Source organism: Nelumbo lutea, chromosome 7 (assembly GCF_056320005.1).
Source record: "Nelumbo lutea isolate HS-2025 chromosome 7, American lotus-T2T, whole genome shotgun sequence".
Taxonomy (NCBI): domain Eukaryota; kingdom Viridiplantae; phylum Streptophyta; class Magnoliopsida; order Proteales; family Nelumbonaceae; genus Nelumbo; species Nelumbo lutea.
This window is the reverse complement of record NC_142690.1, coordinates 7,613,857-7,632,759: the sequence shown is the minus strand read 5'-3', so window position 1 is coordinate 7,632,759 and position 18,903 is coordinate 7,613,857. Positions and strand designations below refer to the sequence as shown.

At 36.3% G+C, this 18,903-nt stretch overlaps 2 protein-coding genes across 2 annotated transcripts; both read right to left on the bottom strand.

Moving 5' to 3' along the window:
- Positions 1 to 9,216: 9,216 nt before the first annotated feature.
- Positions 9,217 to 10,458, bottom strand: LOC148844897 (F-box/kelch-repeat protein At1g57790-like). Its single transcript, XM_088954252.1, has 2 exons — positions 10,131 to 10,458; positions 9,217 to 9,917 (listed from the first exon to the last, which is right to left on the bottom strand). The coding sequence occupies exons 1-2, from the start codon at positions 10,456 to 10,458 to the stop codon at positions 9,217 to 9,219; spliced, it is 1,029 nt and encodes a 342-aa protein (XP_088810378.1).
- A 2,442-nt stretch (positions 10,459 to 12,900) lies between these two features.
- LOC148844896 (Chlorophyll A-B binding family protein) lies at positions 12,901 to 18,861 on the bottom strand. Its single transcript, XM_088956217.1, has 6 exons — positions 18,633 to 18,861; positions 18,377 to 18,543; positions 15,209 to 15,355; positions 14,665 to 14,797; positions 14,360 to 14,452; positions 12,901 to 13,238 (listed from the first exon to the last, which is right to left on the bottom strand). The coding sequence occupies exons 1-6, from the start codon at positions 18,813 to 18,815 to the stop codon at positions 12,936 to 12,938; spliced, it is 1,026 nt and encodes a 341-aa protein (XP_088812343.1). The 5' UTR covers positions 18,816 to 18,861; the 3' UTR covers positions 12,901 to 12,935.
- Positions 18,862 to 18,903: the final 42 nt, after the last annotated feature.

Below are 18,903 nucleotides of genomic sequence, written 5' to 3'. Positions count from 1 at the left end.
TACGGTCAAGGTGCAGACATTGTACTTATTTCCAACATGAAGCCCATGGCTGTTTTGGGGGCCATGTTGGTAACAAGTCCATGATGCATGGAATAATGACTATGGTGCTGGAAAAATTTCTAAGCAATCCAGATGTCCTATCAATACTTTACAAAAAAGAAAAGAAAAGAATGTTCTCAACGTACGGATATAGTGATATGTGGGTAGGATTCTTATAAGTAGAAAATCTGATTAAAAGTAATAGGTTATTAATGACTTGTATCCAACGTGTTTGGAAATATCAAGAGATAGGGACCTTGTGGGAGAGTGGGGGCACTTCATCCACAAGTCATGAATTAATTTCTTACTACTGACCTGTTAACTGGTGAGATTATCTCCTTGGTATTGACCTGTTTACAACTATAACTAGTCAAACCTAATTTAGTTTCCTACATCACATGAAAAACCAAGCATAATGACTTCTAAGGCATTACATTGGTGTGGATGATATAAACTGTGTTTTCTCCACTCTATTTGTTGATTCTAAATTTGCACCGCTTTATTTTTACATTCTCTCTCATATAATGTTGAAGGATTCCAGATCTCTTACCCATAAGAACTCTATCCATGTCTATCCATAAAACACTATCTCTGTGCATTGGAAATATCTCTCCATACATAATAACATGTAAGAGAATGAGATATTCCCATATGTGGCTGAGATGTTATATGGGTAGGTGTGGGTAGGAAACCGGACTCTGAGACCATTACACTTTAGTTTCCATTTTACTCCTCAGTCCCCCCAAACAAACAACCTTCCTACAGTGTCACATGTCAGTGTGTTACTTGTTTTCTTTCGGAAGCCATGTTACTTGTTTTCTCAAGTAGAAAGGGGATACTGGTATTTCCTTGTATAGTTCAGAATCACAAGTCTAATTTTACACTGTTCTAGACTTTAATTGGAATTGAGTGGGGGGGGGGGTGTCTTTCGTGCTTGGGACCAGAATCTAATCGAACAATAGAAAAATAGTTGAATAAATTAGAGTTGGGAGTGTGAATTGTATTTTCCTAGTTGAGATATGAAACTAATTAGAAACCTCGACCACATGGCTTACAAAAAACCGCCAATACTTGCCTCCTACTATGTTGGAGGACAAACGTTAAATAATCCTAAAATCTAAACTCTGACTACTGGTGGTTGTTAAATGTCTCGAGGCATGAGTTCAATTTTCTTCTTCAATCTCAGCACAAGAACTACAATCGATCTTCCTTGCATAGATTTTGCTTATGACATTTTAGGGGTCTCTTTCTCAGCTTCACCCACTTGCTCAAATTGCGTAGTTTTCGCTCATTTTGATTCCAATATGAAGTGGGAAAGCGGGAGTTTTTGATCCCTCACTCACTAGGTCAGAAGGGTTGGATTGTTTTCCCAAAGATCACAAGACCTATAATATTTACATTCTTTATAAAGATTTTTTGCGGTTTTCATTGGCCGCATAGGAAATTCTCAGGCTGAATGAGTCGAGGTTAAAGACTTGAAAGTGGAAGGAAAGTGGGAGCAGAGGCCAAATGCAGCATTACACTTGGATTGAAATTGAATCAAACATTGGTAAATCCTGATTGAGTTGAGTTGGCCTTGGCCGGGGTGATGCCTGCGGTTTGAGTTGAGTTCGGATAAGGAAATTTATTAGTTTAATTGTAGTTGTATTGTTGTAATGTTAGAGTTAATTTGAAAAATCATTAAATGAGTTTCAGTTTGTAAATGGGAAGTCAAAATGCTGGGGTAGAATAGCTGTGACTTAAAAATATTAAAAGTCTAGTTAATGGGGCTAGACTCTAGAGTAGTTCAAGAATTAATTAATCAATCCTAAGTAGTCTAAAAGTCGAGTCTTGGTTAACTTTTTGAAATCCTGAGAAGACCCAAAGTTCACTTTAGTTGCATGTGGGTGTTTAAATCTGTATCCAAATATGTAAACCGATTATTTTTAACTTCCTAGATTTTAGAAGTTGTATATCTGAAGGCTAAATGAATATTGATGTTTATACACAGAATTTGAATAAAAGTCCATATTAATTATAAGGAAAGTGACCAGTAATGTAATTAGTGGTCATATTAATGTATACATTAAGGCTAATTATATAGAAAGAGTAATCCATGCTTCCATATTTGCTAAGTTTTGTTACTATTAATGGAAAGGAAGAAGGTATGTAAATTTGCACCAAGCAATTAAGGTGCCCACAGAGAGGGATCCTAAGGCCAATTTGATCCTTGGATAGGGTACCTTCTTGATTGGCCATGGTTTCACTCTGGTCCATACCAACTGCCATGATTGACCACTTGGACCTTTTATGCCTATTGGACCATGCTGGAGAAGTTGTGTTGGGATCTATAGGCCTCATTACACTGGCATGTTCATTCGTAATTGATTTGATTATATAGCCTGTTATACACAATTGTATGAGCAGTAAATCCGAAATCCCAACTACATTCTGTGTTTGGAAAACCAGATTGAAGATCAAAGAGGGCTGGTTCTGTATATGTTTGCCAGTTTAACCGGGCAGATTTGCCTCAAAACGCCAGGTTTTCATAGACCCAGTTCTTGTCCAACCCAGTTCAATTGGCTGTCCAAGTACTGTTTTCAGAACATTGACTACATGGGTTAAGTCAATAGCCATATGTTCATCTGACCTTAATACCAACACTATTGTTCTGGACCTCTTTTGGAAGAGGTTCAATCGGCTTCCCAACATTTGATGCTATTATTAAGCCTAGAAAGGCTCTTAGTGAAAATACTCACATTGTGATAGTAAAATACTGAAAATACGGCTATTGAAATAAAAATCAAAGATATAAGAAACAAAATAAAGATATTATTTAACTTCTTTTCCTTAGTTGCATCTTCTTTTCACTTTTCTTGTTTAGCTCGAACTTTATGCCATATGTTTGGTATTTTCATGTTTTGTTGGCTTATTTTCACCATGTTCATTAATTTTTGATGATATGTTTTATTTCTTGTTTTCTTGAATTTTGTATTTGACCTCTGATGGTGATTTGTATTTATTTTTTGACCCAACGTAATAAAATTAGAAAAAATTGTTAGACACTAATATTTGCATAAACAATAATTTGAATAATTATTTGGCAAAATTGTAATTTGAATAATCAAGATTTTAATATCAGAAAAAGAGAATCAACTTGTAATTGATAAGAAATTTTGTTACAAACCAAAATTATTGATTACTTGCTATAAAATTTGTTGAGCTGGCTGACTTTACAAATCGGAACAATTGTACATGATCATATATGGTCCAATATTGATGGACAGGATTGTATATTTGGGTCTCCCCCAACCTTTTAAGGTCTTCTTGGATTTTGGACCTTTTTCTTTTTCGTCTATGAATAGGTCTTAATTTGGCAGATTTGACCATGATATGTTAATATCTATGCGATATGAGGAGGGAAAAGGATGGAAGTAATTAACAAGTGAATTTTAATTGTTTTTCATACTTAGAGATTGAAGAATTGTATATATATATATATATATATATATATATATAAGGGAGAGAGAGAGAGAGAGAGAGAGTGAGACTCACAAACAATCGTATAGAGAATCCTTTAGATAAAACCCCAAAAAAAATCTTCCCAAAGAAACAAAAATTTTTGATCAGAATCCATAAAAATCCCATCTTTCCTATGAATTAAGGGGAAAAAACTCACCTTTTACAAATTTCCAAATCAGATCTATGAAATAAAATCATTATTCTTCTACTTTCACATTCTTAGAGCTAGAAGGATGAGGAAACAAGGGCGGAAGCCATTAACAAGGGAATATTAATTATTTTTCTAGAGCAGTATTGTTTTCTTATTTAAGTGGTAGGCATGATAAGGAATCTCATTCTTCTTCAATATTCATCAAGGAACTATCATATGTGAGTATACTTTACTTTTATGGATAAAAGTGTTTGGTTTGTAATAAAATTTTTCTCAATGTGTAAAGATACTTACACACATTATTGATTATTATTTGCTATAAAATTTGTTGAAATGATTGATTTTACAAACCAAAACAAGTGTACATGATTACATGAGGGTCAAGATAAAGTATAGGCCGGAAACCCAGTTTTGTCACTTGGATTGGTGAAACAGGAGTCATCATATGTTCTTTTAACAAAACAATAGACCAAAACAGCAACAAACTTTGGTCTGCAATCGGATTCAAGATTAATGTTGTTGTATCTTCAACTTGGAATAAAGCAATGTTTTAAGTGAGAAGAAGACAAAGAAGAAACAAGGAGCAAAGTAAAAACGTTTACAGAGAACTCTTCTACAAAGTTGAATAGAGCCAAAAAGAGATTCTTGTCAATGGTGGAGTTTAACAAAGCCAAACTATCTGTGAGAAAGCTTCGCACCTATGAACTACATGCATAACTGACGTGGAGCAAAGTGAATGGGAGTGCATTTCGACATCAACCAAACCGAGTGCGGTAAATCCGGATTCGACATCAATCACCATTACGAGAAGATCGAAGGGCATAAGATGGAGGAAGGGAAACGGAATAGATACGAGAAATCCGAGAGGCTTTTGTTGATCAAGTTACGAGATACCTGCAAGTATACTTGTTCATGGGCCAAGTATTCCGACAGGTAAGATTGGTACCACTCGTTCTTTTCAAACGTGACATGAATTTAGGTCTATGGATTCAGGTCCAAAACACTTAAAGCGTGGCTCTTTTTGGGTCGGGCTAAGACTTTCTCTAAAAAAGCCCAATTCAAAACCAAACTTGATTTGATAATATATTATATAATAAAATATATAATGTTTTTTCTTTGATCCTCTTCTCTTTTCTCAAGACATAATTGTATCTTTCATTATTTTTGGGTTTTGACATCTTTAATATAAATAAATCAGTTTTGTTATAAAAATAAACAAATATTTTTTTCCCAATTTCTTGCTTGGACTTTGGGCTTTATATGAGGGTTGGGCATGGCTCAAGACCTAAGCCCAATAATTAGATCGAGCTTGGGCCTAAATGTATTCTGTTAATATAGAGGCAAAACCCAACCCTTGAGTATGTCTTCTTACAAATATGGAGTGTTGAGTAAATTTTAATTATACACGGGTGTTTTCCTTAGACACCCCTATCAATCTTTTTGTATATTATTTCGCAGATGTTGTTTTGTATTTTTGTTTGGTGGTAATTGGTAAAGGGATCATTTGGTATTGTGGTTGTGATTCTAGAATGCCCACAAAGAAAATTCTTCTTTTACATTATGGCATGTTTTGGACTAAGCTACATTTGCTTCTAAAATTGAAGAACACTATCAGTTCTAATCTATTTCCTTTTTAAATACACCTGAATCCCTTTTCTTCAAAAAAAAGCTACACTTTAATATCCTCTCTTGTCATATGATCCAAACATTCACCAAGGAGGAAGGAGACAATTTCCGTAAGACCTTTCCATTCTTACTTAGCTTTGCCATGCACCCACCTTTTATAGCTTCCTAGAGTGTTTGCGAGAAGATCCAATTGACCCCAAAATCTTCTAACAAAAGATCAAACCTGTTTTCTAAAATTATAACGCAGGAACGGGTGACTATTAGTTTCATTTACCCTTTTGCATAGCATACAATAAAGGGTCCTGCACTATCATTCCTCTGTGTTTGAGTTTGTCTTTTAGAGGGGGCTTGCTGAATTCAAAACTTCTTGCTTGGGAAGCTAGGGCTTTCTACTCTTAGAATATGATGATCTTTTAGGAAAAGATTTAGCGGTTATTTAGTAACAGCCAAGTGGCTGAAATGAATGGCTTAATGTTTTGTTTTTTAGTTGACAAAATAATTGAGGGCATAATAATCAACCTAACTTCAACATCAGCTATTAACAAGAATCCCTTCAATTAAATTTCACTAAAAGACAAAACAATAATCCATTCAATTTAGTTACTTCAGCTGTTATCAAACATCCCCTATGAATCTCATATCCATGGTCTAGTATGTTGATCCTTAGTTACTTAGATGTTCACGAAGCATTGGATGTTGTTACTTCATTGGCAGGTGTATCCATAACTAACAATGACACATGTAATGAAGTTGAGCTTCCATGGAATAATTTGGTACATGCAAGACAGAAGAGGAAAAAAATTTGTAATCATGTTGTTGATCTTACTACTTTACATTCTCAAGTGGAAGATTCTCAAGTGAAGACATACAAAAGAGGATATGGGCTAAGAAGTAGATCCAAGAGGAAAACACAATGGACTCCTAAATGATGCTTGTCATCAATTAACTCTACTTTGGTTCTAAGTATATACAAATGTAACTGTTTTTACAAATGCTTGCCATTCTAAGTAACATTTTGTTTTTCCTATTTAATATGGATTAATTTCTCTTATCCTATATCAATTCCAATCTTTGTATGTATTTTTAGTTTTACTAGATGATTTATACTGATAACACCTTTTTTAGGAAAGTATGTTAAAAACCATTCGGTCTGTTCAATGTCAGATGGTTTCTAAGTCTATAAATTAAACACCTTTCGGACTGTCTTATACCGGATGTACACATATGAGAATCAAATAGAAACATGTGGTTTATTGGGTTCTAGATGCTTTTAATTGTGTAACTACATGCAGATCATCTGGGGATAGATGTTTGCAATTGTAATTGATGTTTCAAAACTGAAAACAATCATTTGGTCTGCTTAATGTCAAATGGTTTCTAAGTTTGTAAAAGGCCATCCAATCTCCACTAATACTGGATGGCCAATCATATGCAACATGTGGTATGTTGGGATTTAGATGAATTTGAGAGTGTATCTATTATTTTATCACCAAGGTAATTGATGAATCAAAATTGTAAGCTATCATTCAACGCTAATGTAATGTCAAATGGTTTCCAAGTTTGTAAAACACCATCTGGTCTTCCCTACACCATAAGGTCTATATACTTGTGAAAATTATATACAACCTTAGGATAAGTAAAACACCATCAGTTATGTATTTTGTCCAATGCTGCCTACATCTGTTAAACACCATCTGTTCTTCTATATACCGGATGGAAAAGCAATGATATATTAGATTGCAACATTTACTGGGAACTTCACTTTATGAAGAGTCTTGAAATTCGCACCCATTCTTTTGAGACTTGATCATATACATAATTTCCCGTATTAGAAGATTGTTGTTTACAATTTGTTTCTTGTTTAAGAAGCTTGAACACATTGTAGAGACTAATCTGCTTATAAGTAGTTGCATTTATACATGGCTGCTCTTCAGAACAGCCATAAAAGCATACAAACTCCTATCATTGTGTTGAAAGAAGTAAATACAATCTGCCTTTATCCCTATGCAGTTGCACTTGCAGATGATATTGATACCAAACAATCCATGCATCCTCCAATCCAGAAGGTTCGACCTTCGAGGCTTTTTACCACTGTCCAAACCAATTTATAGAAATCAACCTTGAAGATTTCAAAATTGTCCACCTCATCAAGCGCACATTTGAAAACAATGAAGATGTCTCCTCAAGAATTTACCAAATAAAACTGTCCTACTATGGTTTTTATATCAATTCCAGGATCCTGCACTTCAAATAAGGTTATGGTGGCAGTAGTAACAGCAAACAAGATGCAAGGCTCCTCTGATCTAGGAAACAACATCACCACAAACTTACTGAGATCAGATTCAGTGGCTGTCGGATAACATGTCAGAGTGGAGCCGGTAAATCGAAACGGATGGCTCCAAATTCAATGGCGGTAGCTGCAATTTTACCCGTGTAAAAGGACTCCAGAGAAAACAGTCCGAGCCAGAGGCGGAGAAATTGTCATCCCATAACGTCCTTCTGGCAGGTTGAAAAACATCCGGTTATGCATTTTCCTCCCATGCATGAAAACTAAAAAGGGCGCTGCTGATTTAGGTGGAGCTCGGAAATACCAGCCTTTCTCTATCGATTCTTCTTCTTCTTCTGCCTTCAATCCTTGGCTCTGTTGCACCTCTCCTCCGTTTATTCTGCAATGTTAGCAACGATTAACACCGAGTCGCTAGCTTCCTATTCCAAATAAATTCAGTTTCGACCTATACAGGTTTGAGGTTGTTTTCCTAGTTGTTAAATACAGGAAAAATTAAAAAGGATTTCCTAGTCGTTTAATAACTGAGATTTCGGATTTAGATTTGGAGTTGGAGTTGAATGGGTATTGGGCCGTGTTGGATGGGAGTAGGATCACAAGTTGTTACTCTGATCCAGTGACCAGTGGGTTGGATACGAATGCTGGGCAGTAATTACTATTAGTCCCCACCTTATTCACTAAAACTTTATTTAATTTTTTTGAGTCATCATGTATCCCAATCCTGTTTTTGTTGCTTTTTATTATTATTATTATTATGGATGTGATAATTGACTTGCTAAGGATTCTGTTTTAATGAATAGTATACTAGACTGTCTGGACATTTGGCTTTTTGCTCCTAGTTTTGACTGAACCCTAATCTAAGCAATGTAAGTCTATGTTGATTTATCAAAAATAGCAACACTGATTTTGGTTTTTAAAGCAATTGTAAATCTGATATGAGGTCTATGTTATGATTTTTCAAAGAAAAGAAAAAAATAGGACAAGGTTTGAACCTGCATTTCGGTCTGCCTTTTTATTCAGAAAACGAAAATCAATTTGTGGGAGTCTTGTATTTGGGGGTTGGCTGTTGAGTTAAAAAACTAAATTTCAGATCTGGTTCAAATTTGGGTTAAACTGATTCGTATGCTAATTTTTGAATGAGGGAAATTCAACCCACTAGTGATCTGTTGTTTTTTAAAAAATAAAAATGGAATATATGTTCAATTTTTTTCTGATTTCTATTTTGTAAAGAAAGTTACAAATTGGATTTTCAATTTGATTTGCATTTTGGAGTTCTGAAGAAAAAGAACAATTCCCAATTTGATTTCTATTTTGGGTCTTCAAAATGGTTTTTACAAGCCTGTTACAAATATGAAGGATGTTTCTACCATTTGCATGGAATGAATGACTTAACCGTAACTGTCTTAACATCCTTTTAATCTTTTTAAATTTCTTCTCCTTTTCTTTAAAGGTGTTGGGACCTCACAAAGTGGTTTGGCCTTATTGCCTACGTCCACGTGAGAGATAAGATATATTCATCATTTCTTCTCGACCCAAAGAACAAAAAAAACCTTAACCCTACATACAAAAAAAAAAAACTTTTATATGTAAACTTCTTGAGAGACCGCACCAACCGTTAGCTCATAGGGCTCACGACCTTCCTAATTATACCAGTGGAGTTCTTTATCAGAATATTCATCAGGCTTCGACTCAATTTCAATCCAAGTGCAATGCCGCATTTCCCGTGTGCCATACAAATCCTCACGAGAGCAAAAATTTCCAAAACAACTGTACTTCCGAGTTGCCAATAGTAAAACACACCATCTTGGCCCTGAATTCTTGGAAAATAAATCTTGTTTTCTGTTCCCTTTCTCTGAGCCGGCGTCAACAGTGATGCAGTACGGCTGACGAAGAATGTACAGTTATCCAAGCTCACCGCTTCCTCCCACTTCAGCCTGGACTCATTCAGCAGCCTGAGAACACAAATTGGCTTTCCAATGCGACCAACGAAAACAGCAAAAATCTTCCCATTGCACTCGGCCATGAAACTATTGTGAATGGAGATATTAGGTCCTATGACCTTTGGAAGAACAATCCAACCATTCTCACCTAGCGAGGGATCAAAAGCTCCCACTCTCCCATCCTTACCCAAACAATAGAAACGTCCTTCATGGAAAACTGGATTGCTGTTGGATGCCACAAACTTCACTTTATTCTTGTTTTCTATTCTATAATTAGTCCAGTCGCTTTCTCCCCAACGACAGACATAGATGCTAACAGATTTCGGACTGCAATCAAATTGAGCGAGAACTACGCAATCTGAGCAAGTGGGTGGGGCTGAGAAAGAGACCCCCAAAATTTCACAAGCATAGTCTATATCAGGAAGGTTGATTGTAGTTCTTGTGCTGGGATTGAAGAAGAAAATCGAGTTCCTGCCTCGAGACATTAACAACCACCCGTACTAGGCGTGGCGGATGTCTGCATCCACTAATTCGGGGATTTCAAACACATAGTTGTTGCTGTAGATCGGGAAGAAAAAATTGCACAGACCTGCGCCCGGTGATGTAGCTTTTAAATTCCGTCGGAAGGACAAAAGACATGGACTAGAAAATCGTTTCAACGAGGTTGCAGGAGAGAGCGTGAGACATGGACTAGAACATCGTTTCGACAAGATTTCAGGAAGCGAGCGGGGTGGAGGAGAGATCTGTAGCCACGCTTTACAGACGAGGCGGAGGCGAATGCAATCACCCATGAATAGACCTAATTGAACCAACTCAATGAGATCCCTGGGGAGGTCAGCCCACGGTCTTTTCTCATCCTCCATCTCTTGCTTCAGTTCTGTTGCTACTCCTCGCTCCTCAGCTAACTTCATCGCCATGTTCTGCGCAGGACGCGACACCGGGAATAAAGAAAGAGAAGGAAGAAATAAACAGTGATTGATGGCAGATCATTCCATATTGTATCTCTCACGAGTCACGTCACGAGCATATATATATAGCCGGGGACCGGGGTTTCTAATTTGTTTCATATCTCAACTAGGAAAAAGCCAAGTCACACTATTAAGTCCTAACTAAACTCCAATGGTCCAATCCAATTCTAATTCTAACTACGTACGTACCATTGATTCCTCCATACACATCGGGCTGTTAATGGACGGATATGGGCCCAATCCGACTCGGTATAAATCCATTACAGATGGACCGCGGGTCCAATCCTATCCGACCAATTCTAGATTGGTCCAATTCAATGTTTAGATCATCCAATTTAAACCTGGTCTATTGACACCTGTACTTTTTTGTTCAATTTGCTCCCAGTTTAATATAAATTCATTAGAAATGGATTATGCCCAATCCAATCCAATGAATATTTTGGACCATTGAGTTTGGACTGAAATAATTTAATATGTATTATTGGTCTGTCTTCCAATCCAATTAAATTGCTTTTGATTTGGATGGTGGGCCTCTCCCGCTTTCACGTTTTCAATTATGCCATGGATTGGGTGCCATAATATCTGTTTTCTCTATACCCTTCGAGGGTTTTGCATAATTGATTCAGACTCATTTGGTAGGGAGACACTCCAGGTGCTCGTGGTTACCTATTTTTGTCTCAACACGCTTAACATTCTTTTTTGGTTATATTTTTCATTGCTGTTACTTTTTCTATTTTGTAACCTGAGCATTTATGAATGAATTTGCCTTTAGGTGTCAAAAAAAAATTGTAATGATTAAATGCTCGAAAGCTTTTGCCTACTGAAATTATTTTGGAAGACAGTCATGGCTTGATCCTTACCATTTCTCTATATTCCCTTTGGTTGATTTTGTTTCTCCATAAAATGAATGGGAAAAATTTCAAACCAAAATATTTCATTTATTATTTCCATCCCTTGCAAAATCTTGCTCTCCACCTCTTAATTTGTGTTGATGTAAAACAAGGAGATGGTTTTCAATGTAAAAAGTTAAAAATGTAGCTCAAATATTTTAGCCTGTAAATTTTTGTACGTTTTACTTTGAATAAAAAACAGCCTTATACTCCTGCCTCCCCACCCCCACCTCTTAAGAAGAAAAGAAGCCTTACACAGCCTTTGTAGTAAGGCTGTGAAGAAAGGGAAACAATTCAATCCCTATAATTAGGGATGGCGATTCAATTCAGCTCCTTCAACCGCATCAACCACACAACCCACTCTACATGGGCCATAATTGTGTTCTTCGAAGACTCTTAAGTGATGGAACATTACCAAATTGGATAAAAGACTTGGGACCTCCCTGAGATTTCTAAGACATGGTATTGGAGGGACTTTGGACCAATCAAAGCACCCGTAAATTTTGATTAATACCACCTAATTGGTTACCACTTTTATGGTGCCACTTGATTGCCCGCAAGCCTTTTTGGTATCATAATCAAACCCTAAATACTTACAACCCTCTTTTTTTTTCTAACAGGACTTATGCCTCCCCAGTCATAATAAAATGCCGTTATATTCAACAGAATTAGAAAAAGACTATTTTACCCTTAATTTTCATTCAAATTTTCAAAGAGAGCCACTACCATTGTTCTTCTGGGTGGCTTTGCCGATACCACCCACTTCTGGTTCATCATCATTACTCTTGGTTGAAGAAGCCAGAATTTTCAATCTAAGTCTGAGCTCAAATGGCAACACAGTTTACGTGGCAGATTGAAGATGCTGGGATATATAGTTTCAGGGTGCTGAAAATCCAAATTCCATTTCATTGTTCAAATTTTCAAATCATAAAAACAACTTTCTATCAAGTTACTAAAATTCAGCCACAATGCCGCCATGATCGACAATGAAAAGAGTATTTATATATCAAGATTCAGCTTCAACAGAAAATGACAACATGGAAATGGGTGCAGGATGGGTTTTTCTATCTCCAAGCATTAGCAAGTTATTCCATTGACTTCAGCTTTTATCAGTCAGCATATGTGATACTATTCCTTGAAAGACTTGTTCAGAGGATAATGGGGACTTCAATAATGATCCTGATGTCAGAACCAAAATCTGCTCTCAATATTTTCTTGTGTTGGCATTGGCTGAAGCATTGCTGCTTTTGTGGAGAAAGCATACTGGGGGCGGAAGGTCATCTATTGATGCAACATTAGCAAATTTCTAGGTTTCTCTTTCTAGAATATTTCTTTATTTACTCGTGCTGAACAATATTATCAATTCATAGGCCGTCCAAATCTTACCAATTCTATGGATTGATGAAGAATATTTTTCTAATTTTGATGTTCTGTTAAAGAATGATTCTGAGCTCCAGCGAATATATATATATATATATATATATATATAATGATGACGTGATTTCTTTACACTCTTAAAAATTAAAAATGAGAACTTTACATGGACGTAAGAAAGGAAAGTATATTGTTATGGAGGGGATCTGAGATGTGTTCAAGAAGATTTTGTAGAGGACCTTTACCAGTTAGAACTGCTTGGAGATAGAAACCTAACCAGGCAACCATGGCTAAACGCCCATTTTTTATCTCTTTCACCTTCAGTTCTTCAAAAGCCACTGGGTCCTTGGATAGGCCCAAAGGGTCAAAAAGTGTACCTCCAGGATAATTGATGTCCCCTGGCAAGTATATTCCTAGAGGCTCAAGGGCTTCAATACCGCAATATCTTGCATACTCAGGTCCCACCTATTTACACAAGTGAAAATATATATATATATATATATATATATATTTAGAAGATTAGAAGCGTATCAAAGTTTTCAGTTACAAAAGACAAATCTTGGTCCCTATGGTGGCCAATCATCTTCTCAATGTGGACCTCAAACCACCTGTTTTGTTGGTTCGGTTTACATTCAGTTTATAGATGTTCAATTCTGACCATTTAATTTGTCTATTAAATCATTCCAAGAGGAGGGGGTAGTCTAAGATACCCCCTTTATATGGTATACCATCTTTTGAACCATGAGCACGAGCATAGGCATGGCAACTTCTTGGCAAAACAAAACTTTTTTTTTTGGAAGCACTACATGAAAGCAGAAGATTATAAAGAAATTGTCAAAAAAGAATCCAGACATGAGGATCAGATATGCATCAAACTTTTACTATCCACATGCTGCACTGGGATCTGAGACCAAGATGGTACTTCAGCAAGGGAAATGGTGAATTAGATGGTAGAGATTATGATATATATGATTGAGTTCAAAATAACAACTCAGTAATTCCCAATAATCATGGATAATAGCTGATGAATGTGATAAAAAGAAACATTAAACAATAATATGCATACTATGATATCGGAAAGGCATGATATCTAAAAAAATAACCAATTAACTAGTATCATCAAAGTGGTTACCAATAAGATGGTATTCATTGGGTTTTGATTGGTCAAAGCTCTTCCAATATATATATATATATACATATATATATATATATTGGTTTGGGAATATATATTGTTAATTATAGATCCATGGTTTGGGAATAAAATCAACTCTTAAGCATTCTATGCACATGCATCCAAACTGATTGGACCTCATGGATAAGAAAAGGCATCATCCACAAGATTTTACAGATTAGATGGTTAATATCATTTGTTAAGTACATACACCAAGAGGATTTTGAATGCTGGAAATGGGGTTAGGAAATGCACTTTAATGATGGATTTCAATCCCTTACATGCATGCAAATTTTATGAGACATAGGATAGAAATATTCTACCATTATGATAATATTGCTCTATAGGGAAAAAGAAAAGGAAAGAAAGAAAAGGAAAAATATATAGTAAACTTGGTACTTCATAAATTTATTACCATGAGAAGGGCTTGGCATATAGCTATAACGATCACTCCTTGGCTTCCAGCAATGTGAAGCCCCGGGATGCCGAGGTAGTCAAGAGTATCCCCCTGGTGGAATGTATGCAAACAAAAAGGAAAATCACTTGAGTTTTCCAAAAGAGTTTCTAACTGACTCCTTCCAGTTAAAAAATAAGGAACACATTACGTTCAAAGCAAGAAGGTAGATTTAAAATGAAAACTCAGTTTATGCTCCAGGGAGATGGTTGACTGCATGGAATAGCTCCACAATATATTAATGAAATAGAGACTATGTCACTTACCTTGAGTTTTGCATAGCCAACACGCCACCATACAGGCTCAACAAAGTGAACAGTGCCTGACAGGTCCAACAATTCGGGAATCAGAGCACCAAGAGCTGCAAGCATAGCCCATCGAGCATGCAGTATTTCAAAGCTGCAGAAAGGAATAAATACTATGTTCATCCTTTGAAAACTCAAATTCCAAATTAATAAAAGCTTTTACATCCTGTTTTCTGCATTAGGAATGAGATATAAAACACAAGTAAAATAAGTTTTAAATGAATCATGTTTAGATGATGCATCTCATCCATGGTTACAAGGAAGTAAGAACCAATATTAACATTTAAGTGTGTTTCCAATGGAACACTTTCCGGGACCACAAGTGACTTGCTTTTGCTTTTGCTTTTCTTTAGTTCTAAACTTTGCTACCTAGAGGATATCAGTATAAAATATCCTTGACAACACTAACACCACTAGTTTAAACTTAAAATTTTGTGTATGGAAAAATATCAGAAACAGACAAGTATGATATGAAAATAGATGGAGAGACAAAAAGTCTTCATACTTGAAGTATTTCTGAAAAGCAACGGGATCCTTGCTCAGGCCCACAATGTCAAAACCATAATCACCAGGTAGTTCTCCTGTGAGATATGATGGGTAGTCATACTTGATTGGACCAAGCCAGCGAGGACGTTCTTCTCCATACCAAAAACTGCAGGGAGACCAAAGATCTTATCATGAAACAAAACAAGTTTAATTAAGACCAAAATGCAAGGAAAAATGAGAATCTAGTTGTAGATACACTTAGAAACTGTTTCATAGACAAGTATTAAAATTGTTTTTAACCTCTAGAAAAAAGAATAGGAAAACAAGAATACAAAACCAAACAGCTGGTAATGCTAGTAGTACATATCAGAATGCATTCCATTCTCCTATTTTAGAATCCCAAGAAAATGTTATATAAACTAAGAAAAAATCAATTAATGAAAGTAAACCATCAATGAGGTCATGACTAGAATGCATCATATAAGATAATGATAAATATCCATCTTAAATTGTCAATGAGGTCAGTACATATCAGAATGCATTCCATTCTCCTTTTTTAGAATCACAAGAAAATAGTATATAAACTAAGAAAAAACCAATTAATGAAAGTAAACTATCAATGAGCTCATGACTAGAATGCATCATATAAGATAGTGTTAAATCAGTGTTCACGCTCTCTTTAATCAGCATTATTGGGATGAGGTTGGCCCAGATCTACTACAGTTTGTAAAATCAGTGTTCCGAAATCCACAGTTAGTCAAAGAGGTAAATGATACCGTGTTAGTGCTCACTCCCAAGAAAATGGGAACAGCTATTCACCTGATTGGACTCACGAATGTTCCCTACAAAGTGATGACTAAGATCATCTCCTTCAGATTGAAACAGTTCTAAATGATCTCATCATACCTTTTCAGAATACTTTTTTGCTGGGAAGGCAAATCCATGACAACAGAGTAATTGCTACAGAGATTGTTCATTCTATGGGGAAGTTGAAGGGTAGGGAGGTTTCATGCTTAAATTGGATTTATCTAAAAACTATGGAAGAGTAGAGTGGGGCTTCATTCCGTGGAGCCTAAAGAAACAAGGCTTCTCTTCCCATTTTCGGTCACTTATTCGGGTTTGCATCTCAACTTCCAACTATTCTATTCTAATCAAAGGAAATGTAGAAGCATCCTTCAAGTCTGAGAGAGGACTTCACCAAGGCTGTCCTCTCTCACCGCATTTATTTATTCTTTACATGGAACTCTTCTCCAGGATGCTCACTAAGAAGATGGACATTGGGGAACTTCATGGTTTTAAGCTTTCCAGAAACTGTCCAAGGCTGAATCACCTCATGTTCACAGATGACATACTTCTTTTTTGGCAATTGTTCCACTAGCGAATTTATCAACATTAAGATCACTCTTGAGGAGTTGGTAGATGCTCAGGTCAAGAGGTAAACCTTACAACGTCTTCTATATTCTTTAGTAGAAATGTACATCACAAAAATAGAGGGACTTGCCTGTCTGATGAGAATAAACATCATGAATGGAAAGGAACACTACCTTGGAGCCTCACTGTTGTCCAATGAAAATTCTTATAATAACTGGAAGTTCATTGTAGAGAAGTGCCAAAATAAGCTTAAAAGTTGGAAGACTAGCTGTCTATCCCATTCAGGAAGAGAAACACTAATAAAGTCCAATATTACCTCTATTCCTTCTTACTTTTTGGCTACACAACAGGTTCCACATTCAATCTGTTCGCAAGTCAATGCCATTGCCAGAGACTTTTGGTGGGGCTTCACACCAGGAACCTCTCATATCTACATTCATGGCTGGAAAAAATTCATGGTAAGAAAGGATTTGGTGGGCTAGGCGTTCACATTGCCAGTTTGAGAAACAGAGTACTTTTCATGAACCCCTATCAATGATGTCAGCATATTCACCAAAGGGCCCATCGTGATGTGGCATTGCTGAAACATAGATGCAAACAAGTGAAGGAGGGAATTAAGATCAAACCGGTCTTAATGATAGCTGCTGGCCATGAACAAATTGCTGAGCTTGTAGAGCTAAAACTCAAAAAAAAAAAAAGAAAAAAAAAAAAAAAGAAGAGACTCTCCCAGCACTATGAACAGACCTAGTTACTAATTGGTCTCCTCCACACTACCCTTTTGTTAAATTAATGTTGATGGGGCTACAAATGGACCCAAGTCTGGCATTGGTATAAAAATGCAAGACCATCAAGGGAAATTCTTGGTTGGCTGAGCCATTAATACAGAAACAGCTGATCCGGAAGTTTTAGAAGCTAGGGCCTTTCAAGAGGAACTGATGGCAAAAGACCTTCAGCTCAGTCATATCTACCTAGAAGGAGACACACAGAAGATTGTCAACACCTTGTTGGATGTTCACTTGGATGTACCTTGGCGGATCAACACTACATTTGCATGTACCATCTCTAGGACTGTTACTTGGTCCCTTCCTGATTTTCCCAGGCCTGTACTGGACAATGAGTTGATGCAATGAATTTGCCTACGGGATTTCCTTAAAAAAAAAAATTGTAAAAGGAGAAACATGCGTTGCATGTCCACATTGATAGAAATGCTTGTGAGGCTTTCCTTGCATATCAGGATATTGGTAAAAGTTTATGTATGCACCATAACAGAATCCTCTTTCATTCACTATAACAAAGATAAGATGTTATAGTAAAAATAAGATAAAATAAAAAATCCGAATTTTCTTTCTTGGTAATACAACTTTAATTGTCAGAAATTTATAGTACATTGCAACTTCAACTACATAAATCTATTTTCTCTATCATAATTACAGATCATTTTAATACTCTTCAGAGTTAAATCGTCTTATTTTTGTTTGTTCCATATCATGCTCTCATCCAAATGCAACAAAAAATTATATTCGTAAAATCGTTGATAATAAAACGTAAAGAAAAAGGAAAAATGAAATTACAGAAGAAAGAACCAAGACCACATTTTGAGGAGGAAAACAAACTTGAAGTTTGAACCTCAGATGCTAAGAAACCCGGACAAACATTGATTTTTCTCAGAAATAAGATACACCTCAAGGATGCACATCATATCACATGTAAGAAACAATTAAAAGGAATGGAAAAATACTTTGAATTAAAAAACAATACTTTTAAAAAGAATAGATAAAAAATTCGAGTGCTCTGATATTCGAATTAATTTGATTACCTCTCTTCTCTCGCTTTCTTGGATAAAGCCTTGAAATTTGAGGAACTCTCAATTGAAGCCTTCTTCGTCTCCTCCATTCGCCTCTGAAGCGTTGCTCCTATTGAACTGTTAGCTATGGCTTTCACGGCAGTGAAAGGAATCGCAGAGAAGATGAGAACTCCAGCGAGCTTCAACAAGAACCCGAAAGCATATCAGAACTTAAATAGGTATAAGTCTTCAATTCCTCAATTACACAAAACCCTAGAAATGCAGAGACCTCTTGCCATGATGCTCTGCAACCTGAATAGGACTTCTTGGGTCTGAATCTGAAATCACGATTTCGAGGTTTCAAATGGAGGTGGTTCAAAGCGAATCCTTCATGATAACCCAGAAACAGAGACGAAGCAGAAGAAGAGAGAGACGAAGATGAAGCCTGTAGTGTGAGCAGAGCCATGGCCATTTACTTTGAGTGGAGCTCGATGATGACACGGAAAAAATGAAATTTCTAGTGAACTAACGGACCAAGCGGTTCGACGACTCCTGATTAA